Here is a 23,126-nt window from a genome sequence, read left to right as displayed (position 1 = left end):
CAGTCCTGTTATGATGTGGTATTGCCACCAAGAACCAACCAGTTGCTTTGTCCGGTAGTGCTGGGTTCCCTCTCGGTGGCTGTCGTGCAGCCATGCCAACCTGCCACAAGCCGAGGGCTTCCAGACCTTCCTCTTGCCTACACACTTGGAGGAGACACCCTCCCCGCAGGGTGTAGACTGGGCATTCTGCGTGGCCTGGAGGTGAGGAGCCCATGGAGGGTGCTGATCAGCAGTTCGCAGGAGACAGGAAAGGACTGGCAGAGGGACTCTCTCCCCCTCCTCCCTCACGGAGCTGTCCAAGGCACCTTCTGTCCTCGCACCTGTTTGGAGAACGTTCCACATGCCAAGGGAATGCAGGGGCCCCTCTAGATGCTGGTCTGGATGTGTTGCCAAGGGAACTCATGTGGACAAGAGGGCTTCGTGTCGCTGCTATTGCGAGGTACAATTTCTGTAATAAATGGTTCCCTTGGGTGTGGATGTGTCTTCTGGGTTCTTGCTTCTGGAGACTCTGCTGTGACTTTCTTCTTCCTTCAGCACTAAGCACTGTGTCCCGTTCACGGGCCACGCAGAAGCAGTGCCTTCTCCAGATGGCTCCCCTTAGAGCCTCCCACTTGCCCTGGAGCCTCCTCCATCAGACCTCTGCCTCCTCCCTCATCTCCCTGGCTGGTCCCAAGGACCACAAAACACTCCTCTCTTTGGGTGCGGGGCCCATCATCCTCTCCCTCCACCGTGACTCAGGTATGGCTCTGCTGGTCCCAGCACGGAGTTTCCTACTCACCCATAAACCCGAGTCTCTCTCTCCTGCCTATGGCACAGGCATGATCTCAGGGGCTGTTTTTATGAAGATGTGTGGAGATTATAACAGAAGTAACAACCGTCCTCTGGCTTACCCTCTTAATGAATTACGTTTTTTTTTGGAGGGGGGATATAAAATACTGTTGGGTAAAGAAACGTTATCCAGACACTACTTCCAATAATGCAATCAGCGTTCATTTCCCCAAAACTAGGTTCCTAATGGAGATCACCCGATAAAATCCATAGAAACAAAAGAAGGGACCAAGATGCATGGAACAGACAGTAAATTCGGTTGGACATGTGAGCCCTCAAACCACCAGCACCCACAGTGCCACAAACACACCCTTTGTAGGCTGCTGGGAAAATCACCGCTAAGGGGTTCAGCTGCAGAGATGGTAAAGACACCTGCCAGAATAGTGGAGCCTCACCACAACTGTCCTAACGCGATACAAATAAATGTTTGCAGTCTCGGGGGAAAAAACTCAGTGACATCGTCATACATCGATTAAAAAATGGCACAGGCAGAGGCTAGGATTTGTTCCCGAAAACCATGTCAGACGAACCCAGAAGGGGGCTCCGAACAAAGACATAGATCAAAGGTCCCCTGCTTTACCAATGGAGCCCGCCAGGCACCCGCCTCCCCCATAGGTCCTGTCCTTTAAACAGCTGTATGCAAGTCCACTACTAGAGTAAGTAGGTAGATATTTAACTATCTCATCTACACCCTTAAAAGATGAAACATTCAGGGACTTTTTTGGGGGGGGAGGGGTTCTTGCGTTCTTATCAAGCTAGGACACCAGCCAACTCCAGGTCACATGATCTGTCTGGTTCTGGGGCAACTGGATCGTAAATGTGGGGGGCCCTGGGGGTAGTGGTGGCTCTTCTGGCTGCAGGAGGGATGTGTAGGCACAGTGGGCATGCTGGATCTTACTCATTTCATGGAGAGGGTGCGTTTGAGCACCTGTCAGATGGAAGAGAGATGGGGGGACCAGCCCCATCTGGGTGTGCTGGGCCAGGATGCTGGTGGGAGAGGGGGCTTCTCCAGTGGCCAAAGGCCTTGAGTCCCAGAGCAGCGTGCTTTGAACACCCAAAAAAGCAATAGGGAGCCGTGGTAGGTCTCAGGTGAGTTAGTGAAAGGCATGCCCAGGCCTGGCTTCCCCCTCCTGGCTCCTTGCAGGGAAAGAGGCTCTGGAAGCCCTACCTGAGCCCACTTTCTTGTCTGTACCTGCTCTCCAGCTGCTCAAACTCCTCGGAGGCCAGCACCATCCCACTGTCTGTCTGGTTATCCTGCGGGGAGAGAATAAGCCCGTCTGCAGGCAGCCCCCCCACCCCAAGCCAGGACAACACGGCACGGACCTCCACGGCTGGTCTGACACCTGCCCTGTGGAAACAGATCAGAAAGCAGGTGTCCATTCCTTGCTGGAGCATGCAGGTGAGGGTCACACACCCCTGCCAGAGAGGGAGAAACTGAGGCTCAGGCTGCCGGCAGAGCAGGAACACAAGGAGAACCAGGGAGCCTCTCGAAAGAATCTGGCAGCTTATGGTGTAAAAAAAAAAAAAATGGTCCTCATGGAGACACACCCCACATTTAATGGGGCTCTGTCGACCTTTGATGGTGTGTGACTTGGCTCCTGTCAGGGCTGGGAGACCCCAACGTATCCATCTGGCCCTGGGGGACATGAATCGGGGGCTAGCACTTGCTGACCAGGCCTGTCTGGAGAAAGGCCTGGGCAGGAAGGTTTCCGGCTGTGGACACTCGTACCAGGCTGAGTCTGTACTTTTGCAAAATAGGCCCATGGGCTCCAGCCTCCCAGTGCCCGAGAGGCCCATTCTGCTTGAGCAGATCTGAGAACAACGCTGTATCCCGTGCCCCGTATCCCGGCCTCCTTCTCAAGGGTCACCATCCCCTTCTCTTGGGCCACATGGCTTGGTGGCCACCAAAGGGAAGCTAATCCAACAACAACCATCTAGAAGGAGAAACTGTCTTTCCACTGGGTTTCTCCGCTGTGCAGAGGGGAGACCAGTAATGAGTGAGGAGGGCACGGGGAAAGCAGCCGGGACCCCAGCATGCCCATGTGCAATTCAGACTTGACATTTCAGTGTGGCACCCTTTCCTGAGCTGGGCCTGGACCTCCTCCCAGCTGGGAAAGCCTGTTCTGTGTGCACAGTCCTGCCTGCCCCACTTACCACGGAGGCCTTGTAGATCGTCGGGGTCATGGGAAATTCTTCGAACGTCTTCATCCTGGAGGAGTCCTGCATCTGAGTCCCTCTGGCCAGGCACCCGGGAAAGGACACACAGTTATAGTATCTGTGGGGGGAAAACAGCCTGCTGAAGGAGCATGCCCCAGAAAGCCCTCCTTACCTCTCCTTCTGGCCCCTCTCCTCCCAGAAGGACCCCAGGCCTGGGCTGTGAGTTGTGGGGCCTAGATCTGAGTGCTGGTCTGAGTTCTTCCCGGGGTGGTGGGGAGGAAACCCGCAGCCCTCCAGCACCCCCCTCCCCCGCCCCATGCTGAACTGTCTCCTCTCCTATGCAAGAGAAGAACACCTCCTGGGAAGGGCGTGGGAGGTGAGTGGAGTGCACCCAACCTGGGTGTGGCATGAGGGTTGGTGAGATGGGGGGGGACCCCTCTGTGCCAGCCACCCCCCGCCTGTGTGTGTGCATCTGTGTGCCTTGGGTGGCTGGTGGAAGAAGGCTGGTGGGCACCTGCTAGCTGGCTGTTCCTGTCCCCCAGGCCCAGCCCTGCCCCCTCCACTGTGGCACAAGGGGAAGTGGGTCTCAGAGCCCTTCTCTCGGCAACCCCAGTGGGAACACAAGCAGCCTTCCCGAAGTGTAGACAGCTGTGGGCAAGAGACGTCCAGATCTCTGAAAACTCAGGCTAAGTTCTAAATCCTGAATGCGGGTGGGTGGCTGGCCCATCCTCCTCCTGGGATCCCAAATGTCAAAGGGGGGAAGGGTTTTTGGGAGCCAAGAGTGCCAGACGCAGGGGAGGCTGCAGGGCCAAGAGAAGGTCTGAGGGGCCGCAGAGGAAGGCAAAGTCGCAGACTACATGGCCTTGGACGGGGGCCCCAAGGCTCGCCAGGCCCTCCAGGGAGCCCCAGAACCCAGTATATCCTTTAAAATCACTATGCTCTTTCCATTGGGGTACAAAGATCTCTCAAGGCCTTGTAGTTTGCTGTTCCTTGATGACTGGCGGCAATCAACTATGCTGCATCCAACCTGCTTTCTCCCTGTCCTGGTGGGGTTGGGGGTTGGGGGGTGGGGGCGCAGGATCCGGGAACCCCCGCGAGGGCGGCTGACCTGGCGGCCAGGCTGTGCCGGTGCAGGCTCGATGGGCTGTCCTCAGGGTCTGCCTCGGCCACGTGCAGGGCAGTGGTGGATGCTTGCAAGAAGCTGCCCTCATCCAAGCTCTGAGAGCCACAGGGGGCCATGCAGTCCTCCTCCTGCTGGCAGGAATGGCAGAGGCCCTGGGGGTCAGAGACCACTGTGCCCCTTTGCCCCCACCCCTGAGCTCAGGATTGCCGGTGGGGGTTGGGGGGGGGCTCCTGACTGAGGAAGTTCTGCATTCCAAGGTGCTCTGGGGACTCAGTGAGTCCGTCCAGCAAATTCTCCCAACACGCGCCCATTTACAAGCAGCAGGGTGCAGCAGGGGTCATCCCGATCCAGGGGCTCCCCTTCTGGCTCCTCCAGCTCCCAGGGCACCAGGTCAGCCCTGAGCTGTCTTTGCTCCCTGTGCCCCCAGTCACCCCAGGTGGAGGAGACAGAAGTCAATGGTGGGAAGGGTGGGTGCGGGGGACAGGACTGCAGGAAGCAGGAGGTGGAGGAACACATCAGCCTTCTCCCAGAGACAGGGGCTCCTTGCAAACTACCCCTCGACACAAAGACCACCCGGGGCTCCTCATGGCCAAAGATGGGCCCTGGCCAGTTGCTCAAGGGCCCTGGGGCTGCTGGCCAGAGGTTGTTGCAGCTAGACAGGGCGGGCAGAGGACTTACCTGTCGGCCCCCACCCTGCAGCAGGTCCCCCAGGATCTCCACCAGCTCTGAGAACGCAGGCCTCTCTTTGGGGTCCCCTGACCAGCAGCTTAGCATGATGGTGCGTCTACGGGTAAAGCTGGCTGCTGGCCTGTGGTCTGAGCACGCCCGCACCCTGCACCAGCAGATCCCAGCTCCCCTGCCTAAACCCCATCCCCCGCCCCCCCAACATCTGCCCACGCTGTGGCAGAGGGGCAAGGTGGAGGAGAGCTGTCCGTGGACCAGTGGGTGGGTCAGGGGTGAAGTAAGACACTTCATCTGCAGGTCTCTACCCCAACCCTGAGCCTGCACCCCCTCCCCACCCCGCCCCCTGCCTGTGTACAAGACCCCTCACCCATGGCAACCTTCCCCTCCATCTCCCTAGAGAAACTCACATGGCAGGAGTGGCTAACTCTGGGGCTCGCATCCTTGTGCCCTCCTTTAGCCGCTGGCAGAACTCCTCGTTGATCTGCACCCCTGGGTAGGGGGAGGCCCCTGAACAGGATGAGATAGGGGTGTGTGGGGGGGAGAGGGCACTTGCTCTTAGCCCAGCAGCCCCCCTCAAACTGCTTCTCTCCTGCCCCCTATGGCAGGGGCTGGTCCTGCTGCTCCCAGCACAGGACTAGGATGGGGTGGGGGCCCACCAAGGCACTTCTGTCCCCCAATGATAGTTCTTCATTTGGTTAAAAGGGCCCCCTAGGGCAAGCCCCACAGGATCAGGACAATCCTCTGTTCTTTCCCTTGCTCCTAGCTCTGAGTGGCTCTCCAGGGACTCAGGGTACAGGTCCTCACCCAGGCCAGCTCACAGGGGTTGCAGGGACCCCCCCTTCCTCCCCTGTTGCACCTCCCGACGCCCCTTGCCCACAACTGGCCCACCTCCAACACGTGGGGACCAGGAGCCTGGCTGTCCCCTCACCCTGACCTGCTGTCTTCTCCAGGTCGCCCGCCCTCCCTGAGCCCCTTCCTCAGCTGGGCGCTCCCCTCTGGGTCACACATAGCCCTGTCCTCCCCGTGCCCTCCAGGCCCTGGCATCTGTACTGACAGCATTCATGGTGCTGCTTTAATTTCTCCGTTTGCTCCCTGCCTAGCTCTGTCTTAGATGGGCTAAGCACCAGGCCTGCTTAGCACCAGGCTTCCTCCTGGTCCCCATGGGGCCCTGGGGCCCACGTGGAGCTCTCATAAGTAGGTACACCTGTGAGTGAGCACCAGGCCCTTGAAGGCAGGAGCAGCCTTGCCATTGACAAGCTGAGGGGTGGGGGGGCTCATCCAGGGAGGTGAACATCTGGGGACCGTGGTGATCCCGGCGACTGCCTGATAAACACAGGCTGGGCCCTGTCCCGTGTCCGATGCCAGAGCCCACCACCCTGCAGAGGTGGCTTCCGGAAGGGGGGCGGTGTGGGGGCACATGCTGGAGGTAGAGGGGAGAGGTGGAGCTCTTGGACCACTTGCCATAGAAAGACCACCTGCTGCAGGTGCAGCCCCCTGCTTCGAAAGCCTGGTGCTCTGACCCCCGGCCTGGGATCCCACCTCTCCCCTCCCCTACAGCCTGCCCCACACTTACCCAGGGAGAAGATCTCCCAGAGCAGCACCCCAAAGGACCATACATCACTCTGTGTGGTGTACACCTTGTCAAAGATGCTCTCGGGGGCCATCCACTTCAGGGGCAGCCGGGCCTGGGGGAGACGGAAGGAAGCATGTCTCCATGAGGGAGGGAAGAGAGGAAGAAGGACAGACATGTTGGTAGCTCCCTTGTACCCCCAGACTGTCCAGAACTCTTGAGGCCCAAGAAAGGCCTTGGGCCATATCTGCCCCTCGTGCCTTCAGAAGACTCACATTCCGCCCCGTCCGTGAAGGCTTCTGCCCCATTGCTGTTCTCCTGGGTCTGTCTGGGCCCCTTTCTTCCTGTGTGCTCTTTCGGGGGCACACTCGGAAAGCCTCCCCCTCCAGACTCCAGACCCAGCCTCTGGAGGAATTGGGACCCTGCACCCCCTCACCGTTCCCACCTCAGCGACTCACTTGGTCTGCACACAAGCTAGACGTCACTCCTGACTGCTCGTCCTGGGGCTCATGACGTGTCTTCCCCATTGCCTGTCTCTCTACCTCTTGGGCCCTCTACTTGGGAGCCCTGAGGGCCCTGGCCCCTACTGACCGGCCTCTGCCTTCCCCACCACACCCAGCACACCCTCTCGTCCTTTCTCGAAGCCTGCAGAGGGGGCTTCTGGAAGGCGCACCTGACTCTTCCATCTACCTACCTCCACTCACCTGTGAGATATAATGAAGTTCTAGGCTGGCAGGGTGGCCCACCTCATCCTAGACCCATCCTGCCCATTGCCCATCTCCCAAGCCTCTTCCTTCCTCCTCCGGGGCACAAACCCCCAATTAGCTTTGTGAGCTCATTCAAGTGCCTGCTTGACCATCTCTGAGCACCCTGCTCCCAGTACGCACATGCTTTTCTGTACCCACATGTCCCATGCGGGGTCTGCCTCTGATACCCAGCCCCTGTAGGGTAGGCATGCAGGGTAGGCATGCGGGGTCAGTCAGCATCCGCCTCATAGACAAAGCTCCAGCTAAAGCATCAGGGTCTTTGCTTGTTGGCTCCTGTCCCTACTCCCCCTGCCCCCATGTGCCCTGGTGGGGCCGCTCAGGTCCCTGTAGGTGTGGGCTCTCTGACCTTCCATGGAGATAGCTCTTGGATAGGAGGTCCATGCCCCCATCCCCAGCCCTCCCTCCATGGCCTGCACTCACACTGCCCTTGCGCACGTAGTCGGGGTCTTTGTAGATGTCACGAGCCAGGCCGAAGTCACAGATCTTCACTACGTCGCATTCTGACAACAAGATGTTCCGAGCAGCCAGGTCCCTGTGGATGCACTGGGGGGACGGTGGTGGTGGTGGTGTGAGGGGGGAGGGAGCACAGGTCCCTGGGGCCCACCCATGCCTGAACTCTGCTCTGTCACAGAGAGATTTCTATGCTCCCCCAGGACTCTCCGTGGTAAAGGTTCATGAAACAATGGGGACAGCAGAGGAGGCCATGGGGTGGGACAGATGCCAAAGTCCCCTCTGCCACTGACTAGCTAGATATCTCAGGGAATCACTTCCACACTCTGGGCTTTGTTTCTACCTCTGCAAAGTGGGAGAAACACGTGCTAACCACGGAATCACTCGAGGGTGAGCTAGGATAGGGCTTGCCTTGATATGCTGGTGGTCTGTACCCTCTCCCCTCCGAGGTGCCTGCTGGGGCAGTCACCTTGCGGGAGGCCAGAAACTCCATCCCTCGGGCCACCTGGAAGCTGTAGCAGATGAGGTCCTCCATGGTCAGTGGGCTCAGCCACAGGTCCTGGGCTGCACAAAGGAGCAAGGGAGGCTCAGGGGAGGTCAGCGGTGGGGGAGGTGAGAGGGAGGCTCTTCCATGGCTCCCATCTTCTACCCTTCCCCAAAGGGAGCATTTGTTCACCACCCCTGGCGTACCCTCCTGGTGGGGCCCCTGAAGCCCCTGGAATTAGTTAACAAGCCTGTGGACCCCCTCTCCTGCTCCTCAGTATTGGGCCTCTGCAACACCCACTAACCACGCCCAGTGCCAGGAATCTTGTTGTGTCATTGGACCTTTGCACCTGCTGGTTCCGCCTGTCTGCTCCCACCCTCCTCCGGAAGACAAATGCCTAGATAGCCAGTGATGCCCAATCCAACGCCAAACACCTCCGTGGAAACTGTCCCTGTGGTGTCCTCCCTTCCAGAGGAAAAGCCCATTGCACGCTCTCCCAGGTAAGCCCCTCCAGGAGGGTCCCAGGCCAGCTTCTCCCCCAGTCTCCTGATCAGCCAGACCTCTTTGGGAGAGGGGAAACCAGGCTCTTCTTACCTTCTTGGGCCGGAGGGGCCCGTCCAGCCCCGCCCTTGCCCATCAGGAGCCGGGAGAGGAGGGCCCGCTCGCTGCTTCCCGGCCTCCGCCGGTCCGCTTTGGCACCTTCTACCATGGCTCGAAAGCGCCTTCGCTGCTCAGGGGACTTCTCCTGCCAAGGCAAAAGTGGGTCTGAGGGGGGCTCCGCCACCCACAGCAGAGGCACCCCCGCCTCCCCAGCCCACCCTGGCGAACTGCGGGCTCCCGGCAGAGCTCGGGCCAGTCGCAGGGCCGCCACTTACCGCATAGGGGCTGAAGGCCTCCCGCTTGGCGCGCAAGAAGTTGGAGAGATTGCCATACTTGCAGAACTCCACGATCACCATGAGGGGGCCTGGGGCGGGGAAAGAGCCATGGGCTTGGGGACCGAGGCCAGGCGGGAGGGCCGGCACCGCAGTAACGCCCCGCCCCCGGCCCCGCCCCCACACAGCCCAACAGGCCCCTCCCGCCGGGGAGCCGGGGGCCGCGAACTCCGTACCATTCGGCTTGGTGCACGCTCCCAGGAGGTTGACTACATTGAGGTGGTTACCGATGTGGATTAGGATCTTGAGCTCCGACATCAAGGCTCGATGTTCGCTAGCTGTGGCACCCTCTGGAGGGGACATGGGTGCTTCGCGTGGGGCTGGGCCCGCCGCGCGCAGCCCCCCACCCCCGTCCCTGCGCGTCCCTCCTCCCGGCCACCGACTCTGCTAAGAGGCAGCTAGAGCTCATGCCCGTGGGAGCGTAGGGTCCCCAGCTCGTCCTGCTCGCCTCTTTGAGGCTGGGGTTTCAGGTGGAATTGGGAAGAATTCCCCAGAAATGAGCCCAGGGCCTCCATGAAGAATTCTCCATGAAGAATTCTGCTCTGACCGTCAGTTTCCCCTCCCGAAGCACAGCCCCGCCAGGCCACCCACAGTCCCTGCCCCTGCCACTCCCACCGCCCCCTCCACCCGCTGACCCCCACACCTTTCAGCATTTTCACAGCCACAGTGTCGCAGCTGCTGCCCTTGTGGATTCCAAAAGCAGAGGCTTCCACCACCTTACCGAAGGCTCCATGGCCAAGGACTCTCCCTGTGGGGGCAGGGACCCGGGTCCAGGTGAGCTGTGTAAGGGCGAGGGTGAAGAGGGACGGGCAGCAGGGGCCACCCGCGCCAACGGCCAGGAAGGAAGGCCCAGGAGGGGGAGGAAACTCGGGGGCCTCTCTGCCAAACAGGAAGAGCAGGGAGAGCAGGAGCGGGCATTGAGGGAGAGGAGAAGCAGACAGGAAGGCCTGCATCCTCTCCCAGCAGGTGTGATGGGCCCGCCCTGCTCCGAGCAGCAGGAAGTGACCCCGGGGGGCCTGAGAACTTGATTCTGGCTCCAGTTCTTGGGATGCATGCCCAGATGGGCAGGGCAGGCCAGGTGGGAGCCAGGCCTGACTTTCTGGCCTGGGATGGAGGGATTTCAGCACTTCGGAGGGAAGCCGTCTCTGCAGGCGGGTGGGGCGGGCTGGGTGATGGCCTCACCAAGATGCAGCCGCTCCCGGGGGAACTCCCACTGGCTGGCGTCATAGGACAGGTATTCACACTGCTCCTCCAGAGGCACCTCCCCGGGGTCCATGATGATGGACAGGTAGCCGGTCTTGATGTCTGCGTGGGCTGGCTGGGATGGGGGGTGGGGCAACTAATTGATGGGGCCATACCACCGTCTTGGGTAAGACTTCCCCAAAGTCTTAAAGACTTTCTCAAAGTCTCAGTCCTTTGGGACTCTCTGGCAAGGAGGGGACCGACAGACTGACCACCTCTAGTCATGTAAGAGCACAGCACAGAGGGGTCAGAAAGGCTTCCCAGGTGAGCTTTCCAGGTGAGCCAGGGCATACAGAGACCCCACAAGGAGAGGCTCAGTTGGGGGAGGAGCACTCACCCTCCTCATGTTACAGAAGATGAGGAGGAGGAGGACCCAGAAGAAGACAGCGATGACACCAGTGCCAATGAGGATCACGATCTCCATGCTGCCTTTATCCTCGGAGCCTGAGTGGACAGAAAGGGGCGAGCCTGTGTGTGTGTGCACGTGTTAGGGGCATGAGGGTGCGCTCTGCGTTGAGCTCCCCTTCTGGTGGGCACCACTTGGGGGAGGTGGCTATGAGAAGGTGCCAAGTGCAGGGGTGGGGTGGGGAGGGCAGGTGGGTGGAAGGGCGCCTGGGAGAGGCCGGACCTTCCACAGCCACGCTGGCAGAGGAGTTGACGCAGCCCTTGGCGTTGCACACGCTGCACAGATAGCGGCCCGCGTCCTCCTCACGCACACGCTGTATGCTCAGCTTCTGGTTCGAGTCCACCAGGTCTATTCCTGTAGGGAATGGCGTGTCACTTGGAGTTCAGATGGGTCTGGAGCCTTGACCCGGCCAGCCTCCGCACCCTGCCCTTCGCCCGGGTCCACCACCCTACCAGACTCTTCCTCCAGCAGCCTCTCATCTTTGTACCACAAGATGCTGGGCACGTGTGCCCCGGCCACTGGGCACCGCATCTCCAGGGAGTCGCTCACGTTCACCAGCAGGTCCGTCAAGTTCTGCGTGAGACGCGGGGCTTCCAGGGCTGGGGGTGGCAGCAGACAGGGAGCTAAGGGGAGTTGCAGAAAGCAGGGGGACATCCCTCCAGGGCTGGGAGCACAGTGGGGAGGGATTGCGCCAAGCTCTAGGAAGGATCGGGTTTGAGCGCAGGGCTGGGAGGGCTGTGGACCAACACAGCGTGGGTGGGGAGTGGGTAGGACCCTCCTGCAAGTTCAGGCTCCAGGAGTGGCAGCCCAGGTGAGCTCTGGGAGGGGAGAAAGTTTCCTTTCTCGTGAAGCGCCGCCAGCCCTCCCCTGCCGCCTCACCCTGCACTGACAGGTACTTCTTGTGGCAGTGCTTGTCGTGGCTGCGGCGGTCCTGCACCTCGCATACATAGTCGCCCTCATGTTCAGGCGCCACGCTGGGGATGGTCAAGGTGAGCGTGGCGTGGCGCGCGTCTGGCTCTGCCTCCTCCAGGTGGGCGGCCAGAGGCGTAGCGAAGAGGTGCACGTTCTTGCAGTCAAGCAGCAGCGGGTTCCCGTGGGCGTCGTGCAGTGTGGACAGGTTGAGGCGGTACCAGCGCATTTGCTCGTAGGTGTAGTTGTCAGACCGGCAGCTCAGGCGCACCTCCTGGCCCTCCAGGGGCTCCTCCGATGGCTCGGATTTTATGCTGAAGCCATCGGGGATGTCTGGGGATGGAGGGCAGGCGAGGGAGGAGGCGGCTCTGTACTGCCCCCCCCCCCCCCGATATTGCTCACCTCCCTGCCTGCCGTTTGGCTTGCTCTCCCATGCCCGACTGCCTTTGGACTCACTCTGCTCTCAACCAGAGCATGCATCACGTGTACCTGGGCTGGGTACCCTCCTCTAAGGAGCCCTCTTCACCCCTGTTCTCCCCAACACTGACCAATGGGGCCAACTCCCTACAGTCAGCTCCCTACAGTCGCCCCACGGACTCCTCCAGTCTCACCTTCTAGCCCTCTACAGGACATGCCCCATATCCTCCCCGGAGCCCAGACGATCAGTGCAGTCCCGGTCAGCACATTTGGTGCGGTCCTGTCCCGCCCTCCCTTGCTGCTGACCACACTCCACCATTGTCCTCTCTGGAATATAATCTTATCCTTCCATTAGTTTGTGGCAATGCCTCGCTCCTGATTTCCTTTTGTCCATCTGATCACACTCCCTGCTGGGCTCCTGTGGAGTCCTCTCCCCGCTGCCTCTGTCCCCATGTCTCATCTATGCTCCTGGGCCCAGTGACTGCCCTTTAATGGGCTTCTTAGCTTTCCTGGGGTCACTAAAACATTTGAACATCGGAAGAAGCTCTGGGCCTTTTCCCCAGGAAAAGTGTACCTGTGTGTCAGTTGCTGTGTTGGAAAGGGAGTGGGTGGGAGATGGAACCACAGGGAGTGGAAGGGCACCAGTGGGGATGTACCTCCAGGGCTAGGGGCAGAGTGTGCCCCTCTATCCCATTGCACCAGCACCCTGGTCCATGTGCTAATGACCTCCAAATCTATCCCTCCCTCTGAGACTAAGGAGACAAGTGTCCCACATCTTCGGAAACTCAGTGGGCCCAACCTGACCTCACGGTCGTCTCCCAGGCCTTCTCTCTGGCCTCCTGCTCCCACCGGTTTCCGACCTCCACCCCCCGCCCCTGCCCGGTCACTCACTGGTCACATAGAAGTAGATGAGCCGCTCATCCTGGCCCACTTTGTTGAAGACCACACACTTGTACATGGCAGACACATTGGCGTTCTGGATCACTAGCTTGCTCACCGTCTGCGCAAAGCATGAGCACAGGGCTCCATTTCCTGCCCAAGCTCCTCCCACCCTGACCATCCTTCCTTTCTGCAGGGAGGAGTGGGGCTAACTGAGGCCTCCAGCTGAAGAGGACCAAAGCTCAGAGACAGGACCAGGGGCAGTGAGTTTGGGCGCAGAAGGGGAAGGCCTTGTACAGTAGGGGGGCTCTCTGGAAACATCAGGGACATGGCTAGTAACAGCAGGCTTAAGCTGTGGCTGAGGTCAGAGGGCAACGTCAGGCAGGCGTCTGGGTATGGACGGGCTTGGGCTGTGGCCGCGTTGAGCAGGGGACAGGCCCAGTCTATAAATGGGGCAGTCCAAGCCAGGTTTAAGATTCGGGGTTTGGAGTAAAGGCTGGTCATTCACCCAAGGCACATTCACCCCAGGGCGGCTCACGGCCCCTCTCTCAAGGCCCTGGGTTCTGGCCAGGAAATGGGATGGGTTGCAGGTCTCCCGAAGGATTCTGGCCTGGGGAGTAGGACTCTTGGAGGCAGGGGGGAGGAGAGAGGGCCACAGGCCCTGCCTACCACCAAACAACCCCCCCCCACCCGATTCCAAGCTGGGCACTTCCTGGCCAGGCCTGGAACAGGAAGAGGCTCTGGAGGTGTGTAGGAAAACAGGAAGTGACTTTAGGAAGTGGGTGCCTTTGTTCAGTCCCCTCCCCCGCCTGGCCTCCTCTAGGCATTGCCCCCAGGCTGCACCCAGCAGCTCCGTTGCCTTCGGAGGGGACCTGGCTGGCCCCAGGCCTGACCTTCCCAGCCCTGGGGCCTGTGGGTAGCTGGGGCCCGGGGCCTGGCCAGGCTCCCTTCAATCTAAGCTTCCCAGTCTGGGAAGCAGCTGGAGATCGGGCCCTCTGCATCCACATGCAGGAAGGGGAGCTGAGGCCCAGGACACTGCAGAAAGACCACCAACTCTCAGAGCTCTGCAGCCTGGTCGAGATGGAGACAGCCAGGAGAGGGCCCCTTCCTGCCTCCATTCTGCTTCCCCGTCAGTGGCACGGCTGGTGCCTACCTTATTCTTCCCTTCCACAAACTCGGTCCACGTGTCCAGGCTTTCAATGGGATTCACGGCATCCTGCGTGGTCACTTCTCTCCAGTCCCGACACTGTGGCATGTGGTCTCTCTGCTGCCGCCGGCTGCTGGGAACAGCATGTCGGTTGATGGCTGCCGGACACAGCCTTCCCCAGTAGGCAGGAGCTCACACCTGTGGCTCTGCGGTTCCCCTCTGGACTCACGATGTGCCCCTTCCTGCAAAGTCCACCTAGATCTCCCAGGGGCAGCGGAGTCACCTCTCCTGTTCCAGAAGCCCTCTCTCTCCTCCTCCCAGGCTGCAGCCCCTTCTTGGGGTGGGTGTGACCCCTGCACTTTTGGTCTCTTGTTGGGCCATGGGTCTGGGGTTCCCAGGGAGACTCTTGTCTGCCCCCAGCAGAGCAGTGCAGGACCCCAGAGTTCTGTCCGTTGGCACAGAGCATAAAGGTAGAGCATCAGAGGGAAGCCAATTTGGAAGTGTCCGGTGGTCTAGAAGAATCTCTTACGAACCTTAGGTGTAACAGGCCAGCCCTACAGAGCCTCTTCCTCTTCTGTGATGGGGCTACGGCCCGTCTCCGGTTGTAGCTGTCTGTCTCCTCCTTGGGTCCTGAGCATCCATCCTTGCCCAGGCTGTGCCCCTCTACCCAGCCCACAAGGTTCTCTAGCTGAACAGCAAATGCAACCCTCCCACTCCCTCAACTCAGTGCCCTTCACTGCTCCTAATGCCCTCCAGATCTCTAGCCACCTTGGCACCCTCCTCTCCCATCCCCTGCTGGCCAAGCTGTCCCTGCTCGGAGCATACTCCTGGGCCTGTCTGTCCTGGTGGCACCCAGCTCAGCACAGGGGAGCACGGTCCAGCAGGCCCAGCGGTGGGGCAGGTTCTGCAGCTTACAGCTGTGACCTGGGGAAAGGCAGGTCCCCGCTCCGACCCTCCGTTGCCTCCTCTATGAGCTATCATTGTAAACAGGGCTCAGGAAAAGCTAACTGGGCATGGGTGGTGTGTCACCGGGCTCAGTACAAGCCTCATAAAACTAGCTCAGGTCCACCCACTTGGACCCCCATTCCTGTGGTCCCCCTGGACGATGCAATTATGTGTCCTGGGGGCTTAACTTTAAAGCGGTGGTTGGGTGGGGGCCGCACCATGCCCAGTGTCCAGCCCAGCCTGACCCATGCTAGGGGGAGGTGAGGCGAGGTCAGGGATGGGCTCTTGTTGAATTGCCGTAGGTTCCAGCTTAGAGCAGGGCTCTGGGAAGGAGTGGGGGCTGGGAGTGGGGCTCTTGGCCAAGGTTGGGGATGGGGCCGGAAGCGAGAAGGAACAGGCTGGAGCCACTCACAGGCTGCGCTGGGTGAAGGCCTTGCAGGGAGTCCACGGTCGCCAGTGCCACTGGACGCTGAGAGGAGGGGGGACCCCGTAGGCGGTGCAGGTGAGGGCCTGGCGACTGTGGCGGGAGTAGGTGCTGGGGGAGGAGGCCTCCTTCTCATGGATGTGGGGTGGCACTGGGGGCACAGGCAGACAGCAGGTCAGCAGGCCCCTGCGTACCACCCGCCACCCCCTGGCGTCCCCTCTTCCAGCCTGCTCTTCTTTTCCCTCCCCTCCATCCCCCTTCCCCCCCTTACCGTTTACCACTAGCTCCAGGCTGATGTTGCGCCTCAGGCCGGCCGCGGAGTTCCACAGGGCCAGGGTGTAGGTGCCCGCACTGGCCTCCGTCACCTCCTTGAGTACCAGGGCATGCGGACTCTGGCGCCCGGACACTGACTTTCTGTCCTTGTACCTGGCGCAGGAAGGGAGTTCAGTGGACTGCATGGACCAGGCTCCTGCCCCATCCTGGCGTGCCTTCCCTGCCACAGCCAGGCCCCAACCAGGGCAGCGACCATGCTGTCAGGGGAGGCAGGAGGAGGCTGCGAGTCCCCATGGGCCTAGCTCCAGTGAGCGGCCCCTCCTGCACCAGACTAGGCAAGGGTTGGGGCTGGGGCAGCTGGATCCGGACTGGAGAGCTATGGGGATGGGATGGTCTGCAGGCCTGCCCTGGTTTCACCATGCCTGCAGGCTCAGGACTGGCTACCCTGCCCAGTACGCCCCGTCTCTCACTGTGGTGCGTGTGGGAAGGATTGGAGGTGCAGTCCCCCTGCAGCATGGTCCAGACCCTTACCCCATGGGGGCGGGCCCTGCCTCACTTTCTGAGCCCAGCTCTGCCCTTCCTGGAGCTTTTCAGATACAGGAACTTCTTGCTGTCCTCACACCTGGGGCCTGGGCACTCGCTGTCCCCTCCTCGCTTGGATGCCCAGTCCTCTAGACACCTGTATGGCTCCCTCTCTCCTATATGGAGAGCAATGTTAGAGCAGCGTTTCCCTACCGCCCTAGGAACCAGCTCCTGCCCTCTGCCCTTCTTCTACCTGCCTGCCCACGAGCACCCTGGTTTTCATGCATGTGTCTGCAGACCATTTGTCTCCCCTAAGGAGTGGTGCAGAGACCGTCCCTGTACTGCCCTTGCCTACACAGCAGTACCTGCAGTGCCTACCCATATGTAAACAAATGCACGTGCAAATACATGGATGCCTTATACCCCAAACCCGGGCCTGAGCTGGGGGGCACAGCACAGCCATTCTACAGCCTGGGCTCCACCTGGAAATGGTCCTCCCTCAGACAGGGGTCTTCCCCCGCATTCAGCCAGGAAGCCGCGGGAGAGGCACACCCTTGGTCAGAGACCAACAGGGAGATGTCAGGGAGAGACCTGACTCATCCGAGGTCCCACAAAGGGCAGGTCAGAGCAGGCCTGGGGCTGTGGAGTCCGCAGGGCTCTGCTGCAGACTTCTGAGTCCACCACCTGCTGTGTCAGTGATCCTATGCCAACCCCTTCATGGCCCCGAGCCCCCAGGGTCCTCTTCTGAAGACTGGGGAAGCAAAACGAACTTTCTTGCTGGGGTCGTGAGGTTTAACTGAGCATTTAGTGTGAGCCCTGCTCCAGCTACAAGCTCTAGCAGCGGAGGACCAGCCTGGCTAGTGTCCAATAGCTCTCCATCCGTTCACTTATAACCATCACACACTTGACTTGAAGAGAGCCCTGTGGGGCTGTGGGGGCCAGTGTCTCAGTGGACAGTGACCTGGCCGAGTGCATCTTGGAGGTCGGTGTTGGTCGAGGGAGAGGAGAAAAGCCAGAGGCAGTGGGAATGGTGAGAAGGCCCCAGCTGCTTGAGCATCAGGCCTGGGTCAGACCCCAGATGCAGCAGAGCTGGGGAAAACAGAGCCTCCCAGAGCAGCTGAGTCCTGCTGGCCTTGGAGGGCAGGAGACAGAGTCCCAGGGGTCTCCAGGAGGCTGACATGCAAGGGAGGGTCCAGGCTGCTCCCGGCCCCCCAAATGTTGGTTCTGTATCAGGTACCTCCAATGGACCCCAAAGCCTGTGGCCTCAGAGGGAGGTTTTTTCCAGGCCAGGCCTGGGGCATCCTGAGGTCCTCCCAGGAGGCAAGCCAGCACAGTGAGACTGAGAATATCTGGGCCTCTGCTTGCTCAGCCCTAGGCTTTTTGAAAAGGTCATCCTGCCTGGAGGGATATACCCCAGGCTGGGAAGGGCAGGGCTCCTCCAGCCAGCGCAGCAGGGAAATGATGAGGCAGACCCCTAGCAGGGGGCTTGGAAAGCCCTCTCCCCTCCCCCACCTCTCTTTCCTTGTCTGCACCATGGGGGTCAGGCTAGAGTGTGACAGCCCAGCACTGGGCCACACTGAGGGCTCCAATGACCTGAGGGTGTGTGTGGGGTGCTATGCCAACCCGAGCTCTTAGAGAGCTCTCGGGGAGCACCTAGCAAGCGTGGAGCCACCACGAAGGGATCCCCCTTCACTGGCCCTTGGTACACCCCGTAGGGGAAATCTTACTGTCAGGTCACAGGCCAGAGCTGGGGCCCTAGAGCCTGCGGGCCTCCTGGAAAGTCTTGCTTTCTGCCACACAGCTCAGGCTCAGCCCTGAGCCTGACTCTACAACACTTTGTGGAACCTGTGGCATCTCCGAACTTCGGGGTAGGAGGGCCCTGGTGGGGGGCGGGCAGCAACGTGTTCAGAGGGAGCCTGAGGAGCCCAAAGCTGCTGCTGCAGGCTGGGCCAGAGCCCCAGGACATCCTCCTGCTGGTGGGGCCCTCTGAGATACTCAGCAGGAGCAGGGATGGGTTAGAGGAAGTCCTGCAGAGCGTCCAGCACGCCCTCACACGATGCCAGCTTGCACAGTGTCATAGCAAGATAACTTTCCCTCTGGCTTAAATGCTGTATCAGGTGCACATTCCTTAGAGTGTCTTCAGGGGTCTCAGGACATGGACCCTCGTAGCGGGGGAGGCTGCCCTTCCCGCCCTGTGGTCTGTTCTCATTCTGGGCCTCGGGCGGGGGGGGAGTCTTGCGAGAGGGGCAGGGGCCAGGGCTGGTACCATTGGAACTCTGGTGGGGGGTACGCCGCTAGCTTCACGGGCAGCTTCACCAGTTCGTCTCCTGCTGTGGCCTCCAGGACCGGACCCTTGAGCCACTCGACGCTGATGAAGGGCTTTTCTGCCGGATGGGAGGCATCCGTGTAAGGCCGGGCCTGGAGTCACTGACCTACCCTTGCCCAGGGACTCCCAGCCACGGTCCAGCAGCCCCAGGCACCAGACAATTTGCAGACCCGGCTTGCCCTGACCTCTGGGGGCCCAGTCATTGCCCTCCCTTCCCTCTGGCTGGACTCCACCCTGCTCAGGGGCACCCTGCGCTCTGACCCCCCCACCCACAGTGCACAGGGACCCTTGTTCCCAGGGCCTGATGACGGACGCCCCGCCCAGCCCCAGGCGGTACCGTGCACAATGACCTCGGTGCTCTCCCGGAATCGCTGGATGCCGTTGTTGGCCTCGCACACGTATGGGCCCAGATCGTGCTGGCTGACGTTGTGGATGGTCAGGATGCTGGAGAGCTCTGTGTGAGTCTGCTGGGAGCGCCGCTCTGGCACCCACTTACCCCGCTCTGCCTACCCACACCCAGGGAAGCCCAGGGTCAGAGCAGGCGGGCTCTGGAAAAAATAGCACCAAGGGCACATACCCCAGCCCAGCTGTGGCTCTGGAAGCCTTGGACCCGGACCCAGAAAGTTCCTTGGGGTAACCCCTTTCATCCGACAGGGGCTCTTTGGGAAGGACTGGGTCCACACCTCTTCTATTCAGAGGCCGTGTGCACCAAGCAGGTGGGAGGTGCGTGGGCAGTGAGGGGGACTCCTGCAGAGAGTGTGGGCATAGGACAGGTGTAGGCAGGGATGAGGCCTCTGGGGGTGGTTCCAGTGTGGCCCTGCAGGGGCTGTCGGCTTCACCTGCTTCCCTGGATAGTCCCAGTCGAAGGTGACGCCCGAGTTGAACTCGGCCCACACGGTGCAGTTCAGGACCAGCTTTTCTCCGACCAGCAGCTCCAGCGACTTCTTGGGGAACAGCTGGATGTCATAGAGCTCATTGCCTGCTGACACAAGCACAGTGACCCCTGGGCCCCTCACGGGATGGTGGGCACACAGAGCGCAGGGCACAGGGTGCCCGCAGAGGCCAGCTGCGGCTCCGATGGCCCCATCCCTGGGATTTGGGGGACGCCCCATCATCCCCCTGCTCCGGGCAGCTCGTACCTGTGATGTGCACGAGGAAGGGGTTGGATAGGAAGTCTTGGCCACCCCAGGTGGTCTCACACTGCAGGTAGAGGGCGTCCCGCAGCAGCGGTGTGGGCACGCGCATTCCCCTGCGGTCATCCCAGACCACCTCCTGCCCGTCGGGCCGCAGCACTGAGCTTTGCTGCTGGGACATGGTGGCTCTCAGGGCCCTTTCTCCTGGCCAGAGCCACGGCCACCTTTCCCAGGGACAGGACGGGATGGGAGGGACTGGAGCCTGGGGCGGGAGTTGGGAGGAGGAGGAGGAGGACCGTACCGATCGCAGCGTGACATTGAGGCCAGGGATGGACACCAAGCAGGGCACCCACATGGAGTCCTTCCTGTTGACCAGGAACGTATCTGGCTTGTTGATGAACGGCTGCTCCACGTCTGAGGGGAGGGGGGCAGGTTGTGGGAGGGGAAGGCGGGGCTTGGGGGGGTCCTCCGCTCAGGGGAGGGGCAGCCCCCAACCCTTCCCCAACCCGGGTCTGCAGGCTGGGGGTGGGGGTTGCAGGTGCCTGGTGCCTGTGCCTCACGGGCAGCCACGGGGCCCTCACCTCTCACGAACACGTAGGTGCTGGCGGCCGTGGTGCCCTCGATGCGGGCTTTGATGTACTTGTAGTAGCAGCGGTAGCTGCCCGTGTCGTTGGCCCGGGCCTCCTGCAGCAGCAGTATCTTGCAGTAGGGCCTGGTGTCTGTGCCTTCGCAGTCTCGCACCACCCCTGTGTCCTCGCCGTCCTTCTCCCCTGTGGCTGGTGCCTCCTGAGCCCCTGGCCAGGACCACTCAAGGGGGTGCTGCCCTCTGGCAGAGGACATGAGAACTCAAGCCCAAGCCGCAGCCCCCAGGGCACAAGCTTTGCCCATAGCTTGTCTCACCCCGAGGTTGGAACAGCCCCAATTTGGGGCACATGCCATGGCTGACAGTGGGTGTAGGGGACCAGGGGTCCATGCAGGGTAACTTGAGAGGTGGGCATGGACTGGCCTGGGGTCAGCGTGGAGTGACACAGGGCTGGGGTGGGTGCCAGGTGTCTGCAGGGCCGGGGACAGACCATGCTTCCACGCACGCACACTCAGGTGCCCAGGGATCCCCACTAAGCCTTGAGGTTGCTCTGCCCTCACAGAGAGGGGGCGGCTCCTGGATTCTCCTCTATCATCTCCTGCCTTGGCCTGGGGGCATTCAGGCCCCTGTCCCCTTGGCTGAGGACTGCATACCTGCAGGAGATGGACAGGCTGTCACTGGCGTCAATGATGTGTGTCTCCTCTGTGATGTTTAGGGTTGGGGGGGTCATGGAGTAGCCCTTCGCCAGGCCTGGGTGGAACACAGGGTTAGTATGGCGCTGAGTCGTGAGTTCACACAGTGACGTCAGTCTGGTCCTGATGGGCCTTCCCTCCCCCTAAGAGCACACTCCTCCCCAGGGCCGGGGCTGCTCTAGCTCTTGGCCCTGGGTGTACCTGCAAGGCCCCAAGACAATGAGAAATCTATAGCTCAGGCGCCCCTGGCGCTTGTCCCTGGCAGCAGTCTGGTCCCACCCCCAATGACCCCTGATAAGGGAACCCCAATCTCTCGCCCCAAATACACTGAGCTCCAGCATGAATTCAAAGGGGGGAGCCCGCAGGTCTCATCCTACACTGAGGGACACCTGGAAGGTGCGACCCTCACCGTCTGTCTCTGACATGTTGATGTGTGTGTGCCCGTGGGCTTGTGTGTGCATGTGTGTGCATGTGTGCGTGTGCATGTGAGATCCCGGTGGGGGTGGGAGCAGGCCTTGGGAGAGGTCTGGACCTGGAACTCTGGCAGATGCATCCTGCCAGGACCATCCTGAGACAACAGGAAGAGAGGACTGTGTGGCTGGAGGCCCAGGGCCGTGTCCTGTCCCTCCCCCTGTGTCCCTGTCCTCCTGGGAGGCATAGCCCACTATTGGTCCCAGCCTGCAGCCCTCTCCAGTCCCACAGATCCAGCCTCCCCGTCCTCCCCAATCCAGCCCTCTGTTGCCCAGTGTCCCATACTGGCAGGTAACTGTGGCACGTGGATCCCAGGGGCCCCCCACCGTAGTTTGCTTTATACCACCCTGACCCTGACGGCCCTAGGAAACAGTCCCAGGGCACATTCTGGACACCAAGATCTCATTTCAGCATCCTAGGGACAAGGCAGCCACTAGCCAGGGCCTAGTTCACCCCTCCTTTCCGTGCCTCCTGCTGGCCAAAACTTTCCAGGCACCACACCATTGTAGGCCAGAGGCAGAAACTCCTCACTGTGCATCTAGTCCCATTGTATAGACAGGGAAATGGAGGCCTTCCTGCTGGAGGGCACTCTCACTTTCAGATGAAGTAGGGGCACACCAGGACTCTGCCCACTGCCTTCTCTCCAGCTTCATCTCCTGACACATCTCTGAGATGCACAGAGCTCTCACCATTGGGACCAAAGTGCCAGGCTTTTCATATCTTTTTATTTTTAAAGATTTAATTAATTTATTTGAGAGGAAGAGAGAGAGAGAGAGTATTACAAGCATGGGGAGGGGTAGAGGGAGAGGGAGAAGCAGACTCCCCACAGAGCAGGGAGCCAGATGTGGCGCTAGATCCCAGGATCCTGGGATCATGACCTGAGTTGAAGGCAGATGCTTAACTGACTGAGCCACCCAGGAACCCTCAGGCTTTTCCCATCTTGAAGTCTTTTTCTTCACCTGTCTTTTTGCCCTGGACATTTGTACTTCCTTTCCTCCTGAGGATCCCCCTCTTTAGGGCCTTGTTCACTTATCCCTTCCCTGTGGTGGGGCAATCAGTGTTACTCAGGCAGCTTCCGCCTACTGGGCCCCTGGTGTTAAGAATATGTCTCAAGCTGAACTGTGGTTTTCTGGTCACATCTGAAGAGAGGCTGTATTTTCTTCACCTTCCTAGGTTCAGTACAAAGGAGAGGCACACTGAAGGTGGGGGGCATGGATTCAGTAATGGTAGGATGGGTGATGGATGATCAGATAAATAAGTAAATGGATGGGTGCTTGGATAGTTGGGAGGGTGGATGGGTGGATGGATAGTTGGATGGGTTGATGGTGGGTAGATGGATAGTGGATGGATGGAATGATGAATGAGTGATGGGTGGGTGGGCGGACAGTGGATGGGTAGATGAATGGGTGGTGAATGGATGAGTGGATTGTGGGAGGATGGGTGGATGGCTGGTTTGGTGAACGGACGGTGGATGGGTGGTTGATTGTGGGAGGATGAGAGGATGGGGGTGGATGGTTGGATTGTGGGTAGATGGGAGTAGATGGGTGGATGGGGATGGACGGGTGGATGGGTATGTGGATTGTGGGTGGAAGGGTGGGTGCTGGAGTGGGTTGATGGCTGGTGAATGGGGCTTGTAGGATCTTCCTCCCTAGAGGACACCATATCACCAAAGGAAGAATACACATCACTGTACTAAACAGGCAGACCGTCTATTGTCTTTGCCACCCTTTCATCCATCTGTGCAAGTCTCTCCCTTGTTGCT

The 23,126-nt window shown here is 60.3% G+C and overlaps 1 protein-coding gene across 5 annotated transcripts in view; it reads right to left on the bottom strand.

Moving 5' to 3' along the window:
* FLT4 (fms related receptor tyrosine kinase 4) overlaps positions 1-23,126 on the bottom strand; it is a 38,587-nt gene that overhangs the window by 3,711 nt on the left and 11,750 nt on the right. For 2 of the 5 annotated variants that reach the window (XM_044262326.1, XM_044262347.1), the window contains exons 2-29: positions 20,855-20,951; positions 20,200-20,444; positions 19,920-20,032; positions 19,625-19,787; positions 19,325-19,467; positions 18,823-18,991; positions 18,426-18,543; positions 15,636-15,790; positions 15,353-15,515; positions 14,002-14,128; positions 12,861-12,969; positions 11,523-11,885; positions 11,096-11,242; positions 10,866-10,997; positions 10,575-10,681; positions 10,178-10,313; positions 9,639-9,743; positions 9,172-9,285; positions 8,939-9,027; positions 8,658-8,808; positions 8,049-8,143; positions 7,550-7,672; positions 6,366-6,477; positions 5,200-5,299; positions 4,787-4,892; positions 4,094-4,239; positions 2,983-3,103; positions 2,021-2,082 (exon numbers count right to left, since the gene is read on the bottom strand). In XM_044262326.1, the coding sequence (XP_044118261.1) occupies positions 2,021-2,082; positions 2,983-3,103; positions 4,094-4,239; positions 4,787-4,892; positions 5,200-5,299; positions 6,366-6,477; positions 7,550-7,672; positions 8,049-8,143; positions 8,658-8,808; positions 8,939-9,027; positions 9,172-9,285; positions 9,639-9,743; positions 10,178-10,313; positions 10,575-10,681; positions 10,866-10,997; positions 11,096-11,242; positions 11,523-11,885; positions 12,861-12,969; positions 14,002-14,128; positions 15,353-15,515; positions 15,636-15,790; positions 18,426-18,543; positions 18,823-18,991; positions 19,325-19,467; positions 19,625-19,787; positions 19,920-20,032; positions 20,200-20,444; positions 20,855-20,951 (3,811 nt within the window). The remainder of the gene's footprint in view (positions 1-2,020; positions 2,083-2,982; positions 3,104-4,093; positions 4,240-4,786; positions 4,893-5,199; positions 5,300-6,365; positions 6,478-7,549; positions 7,673-8,048; positions 8,144-8,657; positions 8,809-8,938; positions 9,028-9,171; positions 9,286-9,638; positions 9,744-10,177; positions 10,314-10,574; positions 10,682-10,865; positions 10,998-11,095; positions 11,243-11,522; positions 11,886-12,860; positions 12,970-14,001; positions 14,129-15,352; positions 15,516-15,635; positions 15,791-18,425; positions 18,544-18,822; positions 18,992-19,324; positions 19,468-19,624; positions 19,788-19,919; positions 20,033-20,199; positions 20,445-20,854; positions 20,952-23,126) is intronic. The other 3 variants (XM_044262339.1, XM_044262356.1, XM_044262333.1) reach the window with 3 other exon arrangements.

Source organism: Neovison vison, chromosome 1 (genome assembly GCF_020171115.1).
Source record: "Neovison vison isolate M4711 chromosome 1, ASM_NN_V1, whole genome shotgun sequence".
Lineage (NCBI taxonomy): Eukaryota > Metazoa > Chordata > Mammalia > Carnivora > Mustelidae > Neogale > Neogale vison.
Note: the sequence above shows the minus strand (reverse complement) of the source record. Positions and strands in the feature narration are given on the sequence as shown.